Here is a 15,378-nt window from a genome sequence, read left to right as displayed (position 1 = left end):
ATTTTTAATTTGTTGTAAAAAATATTTTTTTAATTTATTTTGATGATAAATATTTTTCTAAATTTTCCTATTAGATTATGAGAAAACTTTAAGATTAATATTCTATTCATATAAATGAGTAAGAAATTAAAAAGAATAGTTATTAAAAAGCAAAATTCTAGACAAGATAGTAGTAGACTCTTTCTTTGACAACTTACTGGCTAGTCGGTAGAAGGTCAATGAGAACTTGCAGCATCTGTCCTCTTCTTTCCTCTTCTTGTTGTTGCATGCGCTGATGATGAGCTTCCACGGCTCTAGCATCGATCTCTTCTTCTCCTCCTCCTCTCTGAGTGTGTGAACGTCTCCTGTAATCGACATACACACACACAAATAGCCAAGTACTAGGCCCGTTTTCTCGAGTGGTTTTCCGGTGTATCTTCAGCTACTAAGTGCTCGGACTGGTATTATTCTTCTTCTTATACAATCTCGTGGAAGTCGGAGTCATCACGAAGTAGATACAAGGATGCCTTTAGAGGATGAGACGCCAGGAGCAAGAAGAAAAGTCCTTTGACCATATATATCACTGCAGCTCAAGAAGCTTCTATGTCTGCACATGTAGGTGAAGAAGACTCCCGTCAGCATCAGGTGGTATCGTATGGAGACTTTCCCTCTTCTCGATATGACAGCACGGAGGTAGGCATTTTACCGCCCCTTCTTCCTACCACATACTCGCCAGCGGAATCGATGCTCCTCCTCCCTTTAAGAAGGAAGTGCGAGAAGGTTATCCTAGAGATAGATACCCACGTATAGAAGTATATCAACTCTACATAAAGAAAGAGGAAGAGAAACACAGTGGAAACGATAGACAGTTCATTGCTCTTATCACTTGTACACAAAGATACACAGATAGCTCTCCCTATCCCTCCCTCTGTCCTATATGGATACATACATTTCCATACATATATACATATAGTAAATGTATGTATATAGATCCCCATATATCCGTAAACATACATGCATACATCCATATCCATATATACATATATATATATATGTGATGTGCGTATATGTTCAAGTCTTACGCTCGCATGGATGGGCTGCCAGGAGGGAGCTGTGACCATGGGCCTCCGTCATTTCTGTTGAAGGCTCCTGCACCCCCACCACTGCTATTGCTATGACTTCCTCTCTCTCCTCTTTCTCCTCCCCCTCCAAAGGAACTTCTGCCTATGGATCTACTGGCACTATAACTACTACTACTATTACTTCCATGCTGAGAATGATGATGTATGGTTGATCGGCCACCGAAGAGAGGATTCGAGGAAGACGAAGAATAGCTAGGGCGATAAGAAAGAGAAGATGAAGAAGAGCCATCTCTTGCATGAGCGTCATGACCTGCGTCATCTGATGTATATGGATAGCGAGCAGAAGAAGAATGATAATACCCGCCGTGACTTCCGCTGCTACCTATCGTACTACGAGAGAGTGCTGCCCCTGCTGTATTTCCCCGACTATAGTACGATGTCCCTCTAGATGAAGATAGCGAAGAAGACAGATGATAGGAACTTCTCCCAGCTGGAATGGCAGAAGAGCTTGAGCTATGGCCATAGACTCCCCCTGTAGTCGATCCGAGATTCCCTTGTCCCCCTGTACTCCTGCTCTGACTACGATTGTATCCAAGCACACTGCTACTTCGTGAATAGCCAAGACGTCTAGGAGACGAGACAGAGGCACTTTGCGCGGTTCTCGTCATCGCGAATGAAGAAGAAGAGGCTAGAGATGTTGAAGAAGAGAAAGACATCATAGAAGATGTCCCTCCCCCTGCTGTAGTGGTACTTGTAGTGGTAGTCGATACAGATCGATTGCGACTGACTCCTCCATTGCCTTCTTCTGAGTCGCCTCTCTGAGTAGAATGAGCTCGAGGATCTGTCTCTCCGTCGTTATGATGAGGGTGCTGACTCCCGCTAGAAGAAGCATAGGCGTTGGTGGGCGATCTGGCTAGTTCTGCACTACTCCTGAACGGATTGAAAGACGAAGAAGAGGCACTTGCTGAAGGTCTCGATGGTGCAGGTACGAGGCCCATATCAATTAAGGTCTGGCCCCATGTAGGTACCCAGCCTGTTCTTGTCGCGAGATTTTCATGACTCCCCGCTCTTATTAGATGATGAGAAGAGGAGGAGGACGAAGAAGAGGCGGAAGGTGTAGCTGCAAAGCCCCCACTGGAGCCAAGACTTCTTCGGCTCGTATACAGATGAGAACCTGATATACGTGTCGCGGGTCGGACACCGGCAGAGATCGATGCTGATGAATCGACACGACGTAATTCATGCGAAGATGATGTGCCTGTCACACGGGGGCCTCTTCTACTTAAAGTTGAAGAAGAGTCTCCAGCATGGCGATGGTGTCCCTGTCTACCACCAGCCTCATCACCATAGTCTTCATCTTCACTATCATCGCCACCACTGCTTCTCTCATGGCTTCCACCTCTATCATCGTCTTCTACGAGGGGTCGAGCAGAGGAAATGCCTCCTCCGACTATAAGACGAGAGGATGTATCTCCCAAAGCGCCTCCCCCTCTGCTTCCTGTCCCGCTGCTGCTACTACTGCATGTACGATGGACTCGTGTACTTGAACTTCTCACGAGACGGGCAGGACGGACATTCGTTTCTCCTCCTTCTGTATCAGACGATGAAGTCGCATGAGGAAGACGTGTCGCCCCTGCCGCTGCTGTATTTCTCGCATAGTGAGAGGAGAGCGAGCTCAATGGCAAGAGGGGGACAGGCGGCATCATGCGGCCACGCCCCAATGACGATCGAGTCGTTCCTGAGGAAGATGAAGAAGAGGAGATACCTTCTCCTCCTACGACACCTTCTCTTCTATGAAGAAGACCACTAGTGCTATCAGTGTGTGCGAGGTGTAGACTGCCAGATCTTCTTCTCCCTCCTCCGAAACTCGTTGAAGAAGAGAAACTGAAAGAGGCAGGATGATTCGTAGCAAGAGGTGATGAAGGTAAGGAAGACGTATCGACACTCTCTAAAAAGCTTGGTCCTCGTGAGAATGGGATACCTGTCGATCTACGCGAGAGGGAAGGTAACGCAGAAGAGCTATCATCCATCATATGAGGGTCTCCACCATTCTGATCTCCCTCTGTTGTCTCGGAGGAATGACTAGCGAGGAGTCGTCGAGTAGTAGTAGTAGGCGATTCATGGTGTAAGGTCGATGCACTTAGATCTCCATCTTCTCCTTCTTCTGTTGTCATACTCCTTGCTCCTGCATCCCCTCCTGCAGAAGACGCAGCGGCAGCGGCGGCGGCTCTATTAGCTGCGGCTGTGCCGCATGCAAGTCGTCTTTCTTCTTGAAATCGCAAAGAGGTCCTCGTACGATGATGACTTGAAGCACTTCCCCCTATTGTCGCTCGATAGGATAGTCTTGAAGAAGGTAACGTCGATCCGCAAGAAGAAGATAAAGACGCCGAGGGAATACGTGAAAAGGAGCCATGTGGAAGAGAAGAACCACTTGACGAGGGAAGACCTCCTCTCATCCCCGACGAGGCGGCGCGCGCTGTCATGGCACCCCCAACTCCTCTGACAAGACTACTACTTCCCGATCTACGAAGCTCAGAAGAGGAAGGACCTGTTGGGGTGGCTCGTGATGAAAGAAATCCCTGGTGTGAAGATTGTTGAGAAGAATAGGAAGCATCTTCCCGACCTCCTCCTGCTCCTGTATCTCCATCATTCATACCTGCAGAGAGACCATCTCCTCCCCCTGTCGTTCCTGGATTGAATCGACCCGCTGTCCTACAGCTACTTCGTCTTGATAAGGATGCCGCTGTTGCCTCCATATATCGCGGTGTCGTTACACCTCCTCCTGCTCCTCCTAGAGATGCTGAGAAGGAATGTCCTCGACTCAGTGAATGACCAGATGAACTTCCCCCCCCTCCTACGGTAGCCCTCATGGAAAGGGCTCTTCTTAAAACGGCGCTATTCGCTCCTGATGTATGACTACTACTACTACTATTACTATTACTACTCCCTGATGACGTAGAACTCGTCAAGCTTCCACGGCCTTGTCCACCGCTCCCTCCTACTCCTGGTCGTGCAGTTAGCGCCCCACCTGTGGTTCGGCCTGCTGTATTAGCGTGATGAAGATTTCTTCTTGCAGTTGCACTGCCGGATGCAAGACTCGAGGTATAGCCACTCGGACGAGTCAATGACGCCTGTGATGAAGGTGCAGATTTTGATGAAGATGACGAGGATGGTGTTCTTTCTAATAAGCGATATCGAGGACTTCGATTAGGTTGATTTGCTTGATTAGCTGAAGTCACCATAGTCGTCGTTGCTCCACGAACCCCTCGAAATCCTCGCTGAGTCGTGCCCCCTCCTCGGGCTTCTCGAACGCCACCTCCTGATGTTTGTCTACTACTAGATCTTCCTGATCCTTCTGTGCTTGACTTGGATGAGAGCCGTCGATTCGCCTCATCTTCGTCGCCATCTCCCCTCCCTCCTTCTTCTACACGCCGTCGATCTCCACTACCACTTCCACTGCGCGAGAAAGATACTGCTGATGCTGCTGCTGTAGTTGTCGTATGGCCCTCTACATTCCGTCGCTTTCTTGCTGGGAGGCCACTCTCTGTCCTAGAGAGACGTCGTTCATCTCCTGACACCCGAGAAGGCTGGTCACTACTGTGACGACTATTCTCACCTCTCTCAAGATCTTCTACAAAGTCTTCTGATGTACGACCTGTCCTACAAGCGACGTTTCTCTCATCTTCTCCTCCTCTTCCTCCTTCTCGAGCAGTCTCTCTCACTTCGCTTGAATGATGTACAGACGGCAAAGATTCTAGACTTGCCGAAGACGAAGACAGTTCAGCATCTTCCTCTTCTTGTTCTCTTTCGACAGCTCCTGCTCCTCGATGGGGTTCTATCCCTGGAGAGAGAGAAGATGAATCTAGCGAAGGTCTTACGTTGGGTGTACTTGTCTCATGAACATTACCACGCTGTCGTTCTCCTTCTTCTTCAGATCTCGATGCTGGAGCTAACGATGAAGAGATACGACGATCTTCAGAAGGAGTGCTTATGCTATGATGATGCTCCTGTGACACTTGTGTAGTACTACTACTACTATGAAGAGGACTAGTTCTACCGCCTGAGGAAGAAGAGATATCGAGACTGCTGTTTGCTTGTTGAGAGGAAGAAGAGGAAGAATGATTAGGCCTTGTAGCTTGTGGTCGTTTCTTTCCTTGCTGGAGATCACGCTGAGCTGCGCGAGCTTGTAAAGCATCCAGTGCATGCGCGAAAAGATGATCTGGCAGTTCATTCTCCCGCAGATGAAGGGAACACTCAGGACACCTGACAGGAGGGGGGGGGGAAGAACGCGGCTCACTGGATATTGGCAAGTCCTGGCTAGCCTCATTAGCCGTCTCATGACTCACAATCTCTTCTTCTTCTTCTTGATTTTCTTCAACTTCTTCATCGCCAATGGCACCAGAAGGATAAGAAGAAGACTCGATGTAAGGCTTACGAGAAGAGGAAGAGGAGGAGGAAGAAGAAGAATGAGGGCACGGGGGATGTTGGTCTTCTCCTGGTTCGGGTGTTTCTTCGATGTATGTCGGTAACGTGGCAAGAGTTGGAGAAGAAGCACCATCTGTAGCACGTGTTGTGGCATCAGACATCTCAGCTGTACATACACTTGGAGTTGAGTGACCCTCTTGTTCTTCTTCATGGTAATTCTCATCAACATCATAAACCTCTTCAATCTCTACACGTACTGCACCACTACCACTATCTCCATCACCGCCTTCTCTCTCTTCTTCTTCTTCTTCAACATTTTTCTCTTCTTGTATTTCCTCCACCTCTTGTCCTACTCCTTCTCCCTCATCAAGAGAAGCCGGTAATGGAGCTGCTAGCTCTGCTTCTTCATCTTCATGGTCTTCTTCTTCTTCTCGCTCTATCTCTCCTTCTTCTTCTTTTTCTTCTCTCCCAGGATGCTGATCCATCTCTCCTCCATGAGCTTCATCACCCCCCCCTCCTTCTTCTTCTTCGTCTATTTCGAAAGCCTGAGCCGTCGAGGTCACTCCCCCCATAGAGGATGGGTATTCATAGCAAGAGGAAGAAGAAGCTAAAGGACGTGTAGCTCCTCCACCTGCTGCTGAACAAGGACTGCCAGCTGTATCAGCATTCTCAAAGATCACTAGAGATGACGCGCCATAGATGGTTGAATAGAGAGACCTATGATTCTCATCTTCTTGTCCTTCATGATGATCTTCTACGGCTCCTTCCTCTTCTTCAACGTTAATTCGATACTGAGACCTCTCCTTCTCTCCATCTTCTGCTTCTTCTTCGCCAGGGAATGTAGACAGATAATGACGGGTGTTTGCGAGGCTGCTATCTTCGTAGTATGAGGAAGAACTCGAGAGATCAGGGGGAGAGACATGAGAAGGAATAAGACGAGAAGCATATGGGCATTGCGATGAAGCGAAATTCTCTTCAAGTTCTCCTTCCTCCTCCTCGTTCTTCAGTTTCTCCTCTCTTTCTCGTACTAGAGAAGATGACGAGGACGACGAGACAACAGCCGGCAAAGAGTCTTTCGGTAGTCGATGTCGGGGTGAGGCGATCGGAGCAATAAGAGCAGAATGGAGAGATCTTCCCTCTCCTTTCTGTGTGGCTGATCTTCTACTCCCACTGCTAGCTGAATATGAGGAAGAAAGCGTTTCTGAATGGCCATGGGAGGAAGAGTCATGACTGAAGCTTGGAGCAGTGCTGTCTTCTTGGAGGTCTTCTTCTGTCTGAAGACCCGCGAGACTCTCTTCTTTCTCTTCTCTCTTGTGTTCTCCCGTTCCCCGTACGACCGATTGAGATAGAAATAGATCCATAGGCTCTACGCCAACACTTGTCTCTTCTCCTTCTTCTGTTTCTTCTCTCTTCTTCCTTCTTCTCTCCTCCATCCCCGCCGATGAGGCCTCATCAAGACAAGGAGACGAGACAGGTGAAGTGACATCCATGACACGACAAGCGAAGAGAGACAGATTAAGAGCATCAGAAGAAGAAGAAGGAACATTTGCCGATGATGTCTTTTGAAGAACATTCTTGCCACTTATATCCCCCGATACGACGGCTTGACTTTCCTTACTAACGTCCTCTTTTTTCGCTTTTACTTTCGCGCCTCCTGTAGATGTCTTCTTCCCTGCTTTCGTCTTCGCGTCTTCTCCTACCCGAGGAGAGGTCATGCCCTTCAAAGAAGAAGAAGAAGCGATAGCTGCTGGGACTGCTCCACTGCCTTTCACAAGACCTTTGGTCGATGAAGGCGATGCATGAGTCGCAAGAGAAGCCTCGGGTGAAGTAGTAGACGTAGAAGAGAGTTTCTTGTTCTTCTTTACTGAAGATGAGCGAGAAGAAGATGATCTACTACTGCTGCTACTACTGCTATGTGTCCCCCCAGCCTTACTTCTCCTACTACTACTGCTACTAGTGGATCTGACGGTACTTGTCGCTTTGCGTCCGGAAGACGCTGGAGCCGTTGTAGAGCCGATAGGTGGCGATGATGTAGGTATCAGAGAAGAGTCTTTCTCTCCAATTTCTTCTTCTTTTCCTTTTTCTATTCCTTTCTTTCCGCTGATTCGACTCTTCACTTGTTGTATCGCGTGAGTATTCGAACAAGGAGGAGATGGCGGCGGATGAGGCGGGGAGGAAGAAGAAGAAGAAGAGATGGATGATCTTGACGGTAGAGTCGTCGTTGTATGTGATAACCCGATAGATGATGCCCGGGATTTCAAAACAGTTGTTGAACGAGAAGAAGAAGAAGACTTAAGAGAAGCTGTCATAGTTGGAGTAGACGAGGAAGAAGTTGGAGAAGAAGGAGAAGATTTGACAGAATTTTTCATCTTCTGTTGAGAATGGTTCTCATGCTGAGAAGGAATGAGAGTAAGATCTTGACTAGAAGAAGAAGAAGCTTCTTTTCGAGACTTACTTTTCTTTCTTAGAAATGAACCCCTTGGTGCACGTAGACCTCTTATACCGCTACTACTATTACTATGACTAGGAGGATGGCTACCTGTTTTCTTCATTTCACGTTCTCTCTCTATCTCTTCTTCTTCCCCCTCCTCTCTCTTGTCATCTTCAGCATCGAGACTGGGATGGTGAGGCAGAGCATGACTGCTGCTTGCCTTATCCAAATTACTGCCGACTGCGCTTGAAGAAGAAGATAAGGAAAGGCCTCTCTTAAACAGTCGGCTTGTTAAGGAAGAAGATGAAGATGATGACGAGGTGTTTGGGAGTAATGCACATCCTCGGGAATCGCTAGTCTTTCTTTTTCCTTCTATGGAGACTCGAGAAGATTCTTCCTTCTTAGGGCTATTCCGAAGATGAGAAGATGAAGAGAAAGAGTCGCGAGAAGGAAGACGAGAAGAAGAAAATTTCATGGACGAGGAGGAAGATGAAAGGAGCGCTGATTCGAAATGAGCAAAGTCAGTTGAATCATCTGTATGGCAACTACTTCCACGACTGTTTTGTCCTCCATCTCCTTCTCCTGGCTGTCCTTTAACTTCTTCTTCTTCCCCTTCTTCTTCTCCTGTGGCTAGAGCCCTAGTTCTTATCGCCTCATCACGTGTGCGAGGATCCTTTCTTGAAGAAGATGAAGAAGAAGGAAGTAAGCGAAAGAAAGATAGCGGTGCCATTTCGTCTTGGGGTGTTCGTCCTCGTTAGACTCCTCCTTCTAAGCCTGTTACGGCAAGGACTTCTTCATACCTTTCTTTTCTCCCACAGTCGATCTACATGTGAAATTCTTAATAAGAAAGAGAGACACATAAAAGGACCCTCTTATGACTTCTATAACAACTTCATTAACAAGACCTTCTCTCTCTCTGTCTCTCTGTCTCTCTGTCTTTTTGTCTGCAGGAACCTAGGCCTGTTCGTCTTAAAAACGGCTACATTGAGACCATGAAAATGATTGCAATCATGACGAGGACAACTCCTCTTTGCTACTCTATCTTTCTGTAGTATGCTAGCTGTCTAGTATCTCTCTATCTTTCATCTATCTATGGAAGTGAAGAGAAACGAGAAGATGAATCGAGGGCCGCCGATCACACATCACCAGGCGGAGGAATGAGGTATCTTCATGATTGAAGTGGCTCGAAGCAAAGGAAGAGAAATCTCTTTCTGCGATGTGAAAAAAAAAGAAAGCTTGGGGATGACTGGTCCCGCAGCGAAGATTTCCAAAAGGAAAACGAAGGAAGAACAAGCTGTCTGATCCACTTGAGAAAGAGAAAGAGAGATTCAAACACTCAACTATAGCCGGCTCAAATATGCAAACAGCCACAAAACAATCGGTTCAAATGGGCCTCTCATAGAAATGACCCCGTCCGAAAGAAAGAAAGAAAGAAACAGGAAGGAAGGAAGAAGAAAGAAAGAAAGAAAGTCTCTTTTTCTCGATAAAATTCTTCCTATTCCTATAGCTTCTTCACCATCGCAAGGTTGTCAATGGATGAAATTGAGTCATACATACAACAAGGCGAGTCAGAAGGAAGAAAGAAAACTCGACACAAAACGAGGAGCTTTTCTTTCTCGCCTTCCTTTCTCAACCGCTGCAGAATATTCCGGCTGCGACAGGAAAGGCCAGCCAGGTCAGTTTATCTCCTCATGGTGTTGTTGAGCTCGCTGCGAGAGTTTCTTTTCACGGATGAAACGAGGAAGGGGCTATCTATCTATCCATCTGTCTATCTCTCTCTCTGCGCAGGACGGTGAAGAGATAAGGAAGTGGCGATATGATGTCCGTTGATTGAGATGGAGGTGAGGAATGAGGAAAAAAGGGTGAAGAATGAGTCGGAACATGAGAGGAAATGTAGAAATCTCGAAAATCTGTTCAGAAATCTCCGGTTTTCATACCAAAAAACGAACTAGAAATGATAGATACACCTCCTCTCTCTCCTCTTTCTCCTTCCGACGACGTCCGCTAGGAGAAAGCACGACAGCAAAACCTACCAACAGCTTGCAACAGAATCATTTTGAAATAGGAATTCCGTTCCACGATGATGTGACACCGCAAAATCGAATCCTAGCTGCCTTTCTCCGTCACCCTCCATCCACGTATCACCATCATCATCATCGATATGACGTCGAGACTTGCTTGTTTCTCCATTTCTTCTATCGAATTGACAGGGTCGTAGACGACGATAACGACGCTGCCCGCGTTTAGGATCGGATCTGTCGGCGACACACCACTCGTTCTGCTACTCCTGCTGTCCCATCACTAGCTAGGCTCGACGTGCTCCGTCCTGCCACTTCCCCCTTAGACGAACAGCAACCACTTCCTCTTATAACACCGAAGAGAAACCAGGTGCGTCCCGCTCCAATCTCACTCTTACTCGACCTGCCTGTCTATCACCACGACCACCCACCAATCACCGTGAAGTAAAAGTAGACAGCAGTGCATACCGTTACGGAAATGGCCCAGCACCCTCTATCGGGAGCTCGTGTTCCACTTGCAGCGAGAGATGACGGTCGAGTGATCAAGACGGAGAGAAGAGAGAAGGTTAACGAAGGGAGACGGCGATGGTGTTTACGTAGTCACAGGGGTAACGGCTCATCGGAGTAAGAGGAGTCCTGCTGTCGAGCCTACCGTGCCTGCATCCTATCGTATGATGTGGACTGGCCGCTCTCAGCAAAGCTTTTCTTCTCTTGGCGTTTGCTCGTATCTGTTTCTTAAAGTTTTTCTCGGGGACCGAGTCGTACTAAAAACGTGAATGACTAAGAGAGTGAGTTTGCAGCTTCGTTTTGAGGAAATAGAAAAGTCCGTTTTTCTTTCTTCGGGTGATAAGCGCACTATCAGAGAAACAACATACACAAAAGCGATGAACCAGAGAAGGGTAGGAACGATGTACTTAAGGAGTTGGACTTGTATTGATGTGAAAGACGGGTGTTAGTCACGCTGATCTGTGAAGGGAAGGGAGAGGACGTTTCGCCTTGGCCGGACAAGGCGCTTCACGATAAAACTCACCTCACACAGCTAGATCTCTTCAGCTAACGACCTCCAGCAATCCCCTTCTTGTCACTCACCCGACAACATATGACATCCCCTCATGCAGCGGGTGGGCATTCGATTGTTCCATCGTGGCGGTCAAACTAGCTAACAGTTTGATGCCTTGGGGGTTTCGGCTAGGAAAACAAAGAGAAGTCGCAGAAAGGCTTTCAAACACCGGAGAATAGTGTGAATGTGTGCTTTCCTAGTAATTCACCGTCTAACGAAGAGGGTCACAAGAGGAGGAGGAGGTTACCACCCGAGTGTTAATGTCCTTCAATCACTGGTGCCAAACTCACTCAGGAAGAGATAAACACAGTTGCGGATACGGACACCCTCTGTCTGTCAGTGTGCCCATCGTCTCCCCAAAGGTTTCAAGGTTTCTTCTCCATCATTAATGAAAAGCCATCGCAGTTCAATGAGGTACGTCATTGCAAAGCGGGGAAACAAGCGACGATGGCTTGATGTGAACAAGAGAACGAGAGGATGAAGACGACGAGAAGGATGACTCCTGACATGGCCGTGGTTGAGATAAGAAGGATCACGGGGGTGACGCTACGAGCATCCCGACGTTGAAATATACAGACCGCAGCACTATGAATGAGAATGCTAGTTACCGGCTATGAAGCACATGACTGTTGCCGAAGCACTCCACGTGAAAGCTTTTCCCTCAATTTATTGTGATACAGAGGTGAAGAATCGTTTGTCATAACATAAAGCTCCATTCTCAAGTTCCCACGGAAGCGCAAAGACGCTCCTCCATTGTACTGAAGCAGGGCTTGTTGACGTGTTTTTCCCGTGTAAAGGGTTCTATCGGTGTCAGGTTGAATGTAATCGTATGTAGGGTCTATTCTGCTATAGAATCTATTTTGTCTCGTGCAAAATAACAAAGCCAAGACCCCTCGTCACGATCGGTTGACGTCTCAGGGGGTATCGATTCAGTTCTCGAAAGAAGAAGGTTATCATACACACAGTACGATAGCTCCCCCTCCCGCCTCTCGAGGAATAGTAGCCTAGTCTTTTCTTCAGCTCCTCTCTTCTCCGGGCCGCTTCTACCAGGTTAAGAGGGAATGTCATCAAGTGTATTGAGTTTTCATCTCTCTTCTTCAGGTCTGTGGGAATAGCTACTGACCTAGATAGTTGATTGATCTATGTCTCGGCAGCTAAATGTATGTAGCAGGCAGGGTGCATGCAACATCGGTAGCTATTTGTATTTACCTTTCTGGGTGAACACTGTGTATTCAAGCTCTAAAGTAACCTTAGGAGGTGTGACAAGGCCAAGGGGGTAAAGCCTGAATGTGCTTCATTCTCACCTGTCTCTATCTCTCATACTATGGATAGATGGATAGAAGAGAACTAGGCAATGAGATTCTTGATTGAGAGAAGCAAGACGCATGGAGAAAGCTCGCGAGAAGACTTTCCGTTTCAGGTGACTTCCTTTTTTGATCAAAAAGAGATGGCGGGCCATTGGTTGACATCGCAATAAAAGGAAGAAGGTATAAAGGGAAGGATAGAAGAGCCGAAGAAGAAAGTCAGCTTCTTCTTCTCTCCCCCTCCACTTTCTCTCTTTATGTTTTCCTTCTAACGTCTTATACACGAAGTCTTCTTATGATGAGAGACGAACATGAAAACATGCCAAGGCATCCTACCACACGATCCCTTTGCCTGCCACTCCTCTTCCCCCTTCCCCTCTCTTTTCTCTCTCTCTCTCTCCCTCGTCCTTGTCTCTTCCTCCCCCCTCCGCCCTGACTCGTCTCCTTATCCTTCTCCGGTCCCCTCCATGATCAGAAAGACCTTGTGAATGCACGCCATTCCAAGGCATGAGACGTTCCTCACTCCAGAACACAAGGGAAAAAACTCCACCTACACCACTCTCTCTGTCTTCACACTCCCTTCACGTATCTCTCTCTCTCTCTCTTTCTCTCTCTATATATGTAGATGTAGGGGTACAAGTGTATATGGTTCGTTGTATGCAGTGCACGTATATCTGTGGAGATACATATTGAATGCATATGAAGAGGAGGAGCATCTCAATGTGATAGAGACGAACCAACTCTTGAAGCCTGTGATCTACCGACAAAACATCTTTCATCTCCTCATTGTTTTCTTGAAGAAAAACCCTGACGAATAGGGAGAGAGATGGAGAAGCGCTTAGTTGCATATGCAGCTTTCTATTATGTCTGGTTTCTCTCTATCGACCTCCCGCTTCTTGAGACACCTCAACAGAAGACGATTTCCTTAGGGCCAAAGGATGTTTCTCCTTCTGCGTATACCCTATCCTACCACGCTCTTGTACGACTCCCGATCAAAAGATGAGTATCACTTTCGTCATATGCTCTCTTCATGAATCAGACACCTCGTTTCTCTCTCTCTTTCTCTCTCCAGCACTTCTCTGTCATTCCTCCTCCGCGATATTAAACATCCACCATCAATCATGCATATTCTCACATACACCACTATCACATCACTCCCCACCTACATGCATACATACATATACGTTCATGTCTCTCTCTCACTCTCTCCACATATGCATGCTCTCTTTCTCGCTCTCTCTCCCTCTCCCATATATCTGTGTTGGTAGACAATTCTATACTATATATACACACCTATAAATAGATCGATATGCCTATCTTAATTATCTCCGATCCATGGTATACACTATATGTTTATACATCCCTACCACCCAAGGGCATCCATGGAAAGTCAAGCAAATCACCTCCCCTCGATTTCAACCATCTCCTTCATACACTTATAGATGAAAGAAGGAAAGCGAGAAAGAAGAGACGTATATACCAATATAGATAGATAGGGGACTCCTTTCTCTGCATGTGATCTTGGTGTTGCTACTTCTTATGCTTGAAAATAGACACGAGCTGGGAGCTGTCCAAGAGCTCGATCTCTCCCCCACTCAGACCATCTCCCTGTTAGGCCGTCTCCTACCCATCGCCCTATCCAGGAACCTCCATAAGCCGTGAAAGGAAGAAGAATCAGCTTGGTCTTATAGTCATAGTGACGGATAGACATATGACAGAAAAGGGTGCTTAGAACGACACCTGCCCATAAGCCGTTATGTGCGACAACCTAAAGAAAAGAAAGGAGAAGAACAGCAAGCACATATGTATATGTCTATGTATATAGATATAAATATAGGGAGGGGGTGCATCTGAAGGCGATAGAGAGAGACTGTTTGGTAAGAAGAAAGAATGAAGAGGAAGAGAAAGAGATGTCGAAGGGAAGACATTTCGAAAAAAGCACAAAGAAGAAGAAGAAGGAGCGAGGACGAAGCAAAGATAAGAGAGATAGAGAAGAATACGCTGTGAACCATGTAAGTATCAGGGAGAGTAATGGTCGCTTGCTTACACACATGTGATCTCTTCGGAGGAATACAGAGATAAGACAGATACGCTGGTATTAAAAAGTACGGAATACATGTACATATATGTAACTGTGTATATAGTTTGTATGAAACACCTGTATGCATAGTCACGTTTGCATTATATCTTATACACACATACCAATAGATAGGCCTAGGCCGTATGAGGTGCACATCCACCCCAGCCATATCGATACATGCAGAGTCGCGTCAACACATACAAGGATGACAGCGAGAGAGAGATAGCGTGAGAAAGAGACGGAGAATAAACTGAAGAACCCTAGTGTGAAGAAGAAAAGAAAGGAGAAGCGCGATAGACCACAGGAGAGAGCAAAGAAAGACAGATATGAAATCTTCAAAGCATTGTTACCATTCAAGAAGGAAAAGATCAGGAACAAGAAAAAGAAAAGAGATAAAGTACACCCTGATAAGGCTGCTGTCTGCTCCTGTCTATATGAAGAGTAAAGTAACGTCTCTATAAATACCAGTGCCCGTGCGCAGTCCTCCCCCCTACTTACAGCACCCGCTACACATTCAAACACACTACATGTGGTGAAGATAGATAGATAGAGATAGATAGATTAAAGATAGATAGAAAGATAGATAGAAAGATAGATAGATTAAAGATAGATCGATTAAAGATATATAGATACGTGTGGGAGTGATGTGTGTGTACCCGTTTGCGTATACTTTCTTGTCGCCTTGAAACAATATCTGTGGCGGGATCTGCAGTGGCCTGTGGTCCTCCTCCTTTTCCTCCTAGTGCTCCCCCTGAAGTCGATTGATACCCTCTATGAGTGACTGCGTATTGTCTTTGAAGAATTTTCCTCATGTCTTCTTTATCAATCTTTGTATAGTTCCAGTGAAACATAGGAGGCATCAGCATCAAGCCTAGACGTTCGAGTAATCGAAGTCTTCTCTTCCCAACTGTCTGCTGCTCCTCCAGTAAAGAAATATCCGACGGAACCTTCAATACATACACACACATACATATTCAGACATACATACATACATAAATA

The 15,378-nt window shown here is 46.6% G+C and overlaps 2 protein-coding genes across 2 annotated transcripts; both read right to left on the bottom strand.

The window, feature by feature from the left end:
* Positions 1-193: 193 nt before the first annotated feature.
* Positions 194-10,375, bottom strand: CSUI_010491 (uncharacterized protein; the record flags this gene model as incomplete). Its single annotated transcript, XM_068070594.1, has 2 exons — positions 1,062-10,375; positions 194-344 (listed from the first exon to the last, which is right to left on the bottom strand). The coding sequence occupies exons 1-2, from the start codon at positions 8,645-8,647 to the stop codon at positions 194-196; spliced, it is 7,737 nt and encodes a 2,578-aa protein (XP_067917431.1). The 5' UTR covers positions 8,648-10,375.
* Positions 10,376-12,714: 2,339 nt separating this feature from the next.
* On the bottom strand, positions 12,715-15,332 carry CSUI_010490 (integral membrane duf56 family protein). Its single transcript, XM_068070593.1, has 2 exons — positions 15,036-15,332; positions 12,715-14,067 (listed from the first exon to the last, which is right to left on the bottom strand). The coding sequence occupies exons 1-2, from the start codon at positions 15,243-15,245 to the stop codon at positions 13,837-13,839; spliced, it is 441 nt and encodes a 146-aa protein (XP_067917430.1). The 5' UTR covers positions 15,246-15,332; the 3' UTR covers positions 12,715-13,836.
* Between the last annotated feature and the right edge of the window lie 46 nt (positions 15,333-15,378).

This window comes from Cystoisospora suis, assembly GCF_002600585.1.
Source record: "Cystoisospora suis strain Wien I chromosome Unknown contig_7585, whole genome shotgun sequence".
Lineage (NCBI taxonomy): Eukaryota > Apicomplexa > Conoidasida > Eucoccidiorida > Sarcocystidae > Cystoisospora > Cystoisospora suis.
This window is presented reverse-complemented; position numbering and strand designations above follow the sequence as displayed.

Excerpts from the sequence above, each read along its gene's own strand:
- CSUI_010490 (XM_068070593.1), bottom strand. The coding sequence starts at position 15,245 with ATGCTGATGCCTCCTATGTTTCACTGGAACTATACAAAGATTGATAAA. Across the intron at positions 14,068-15,035 it reads AAGAAAGTATACGCAAACGG|GTTGTCGCACATAACGGCTT; the intron begins GTACACACACAT and ends TCTTTTCTTTAG.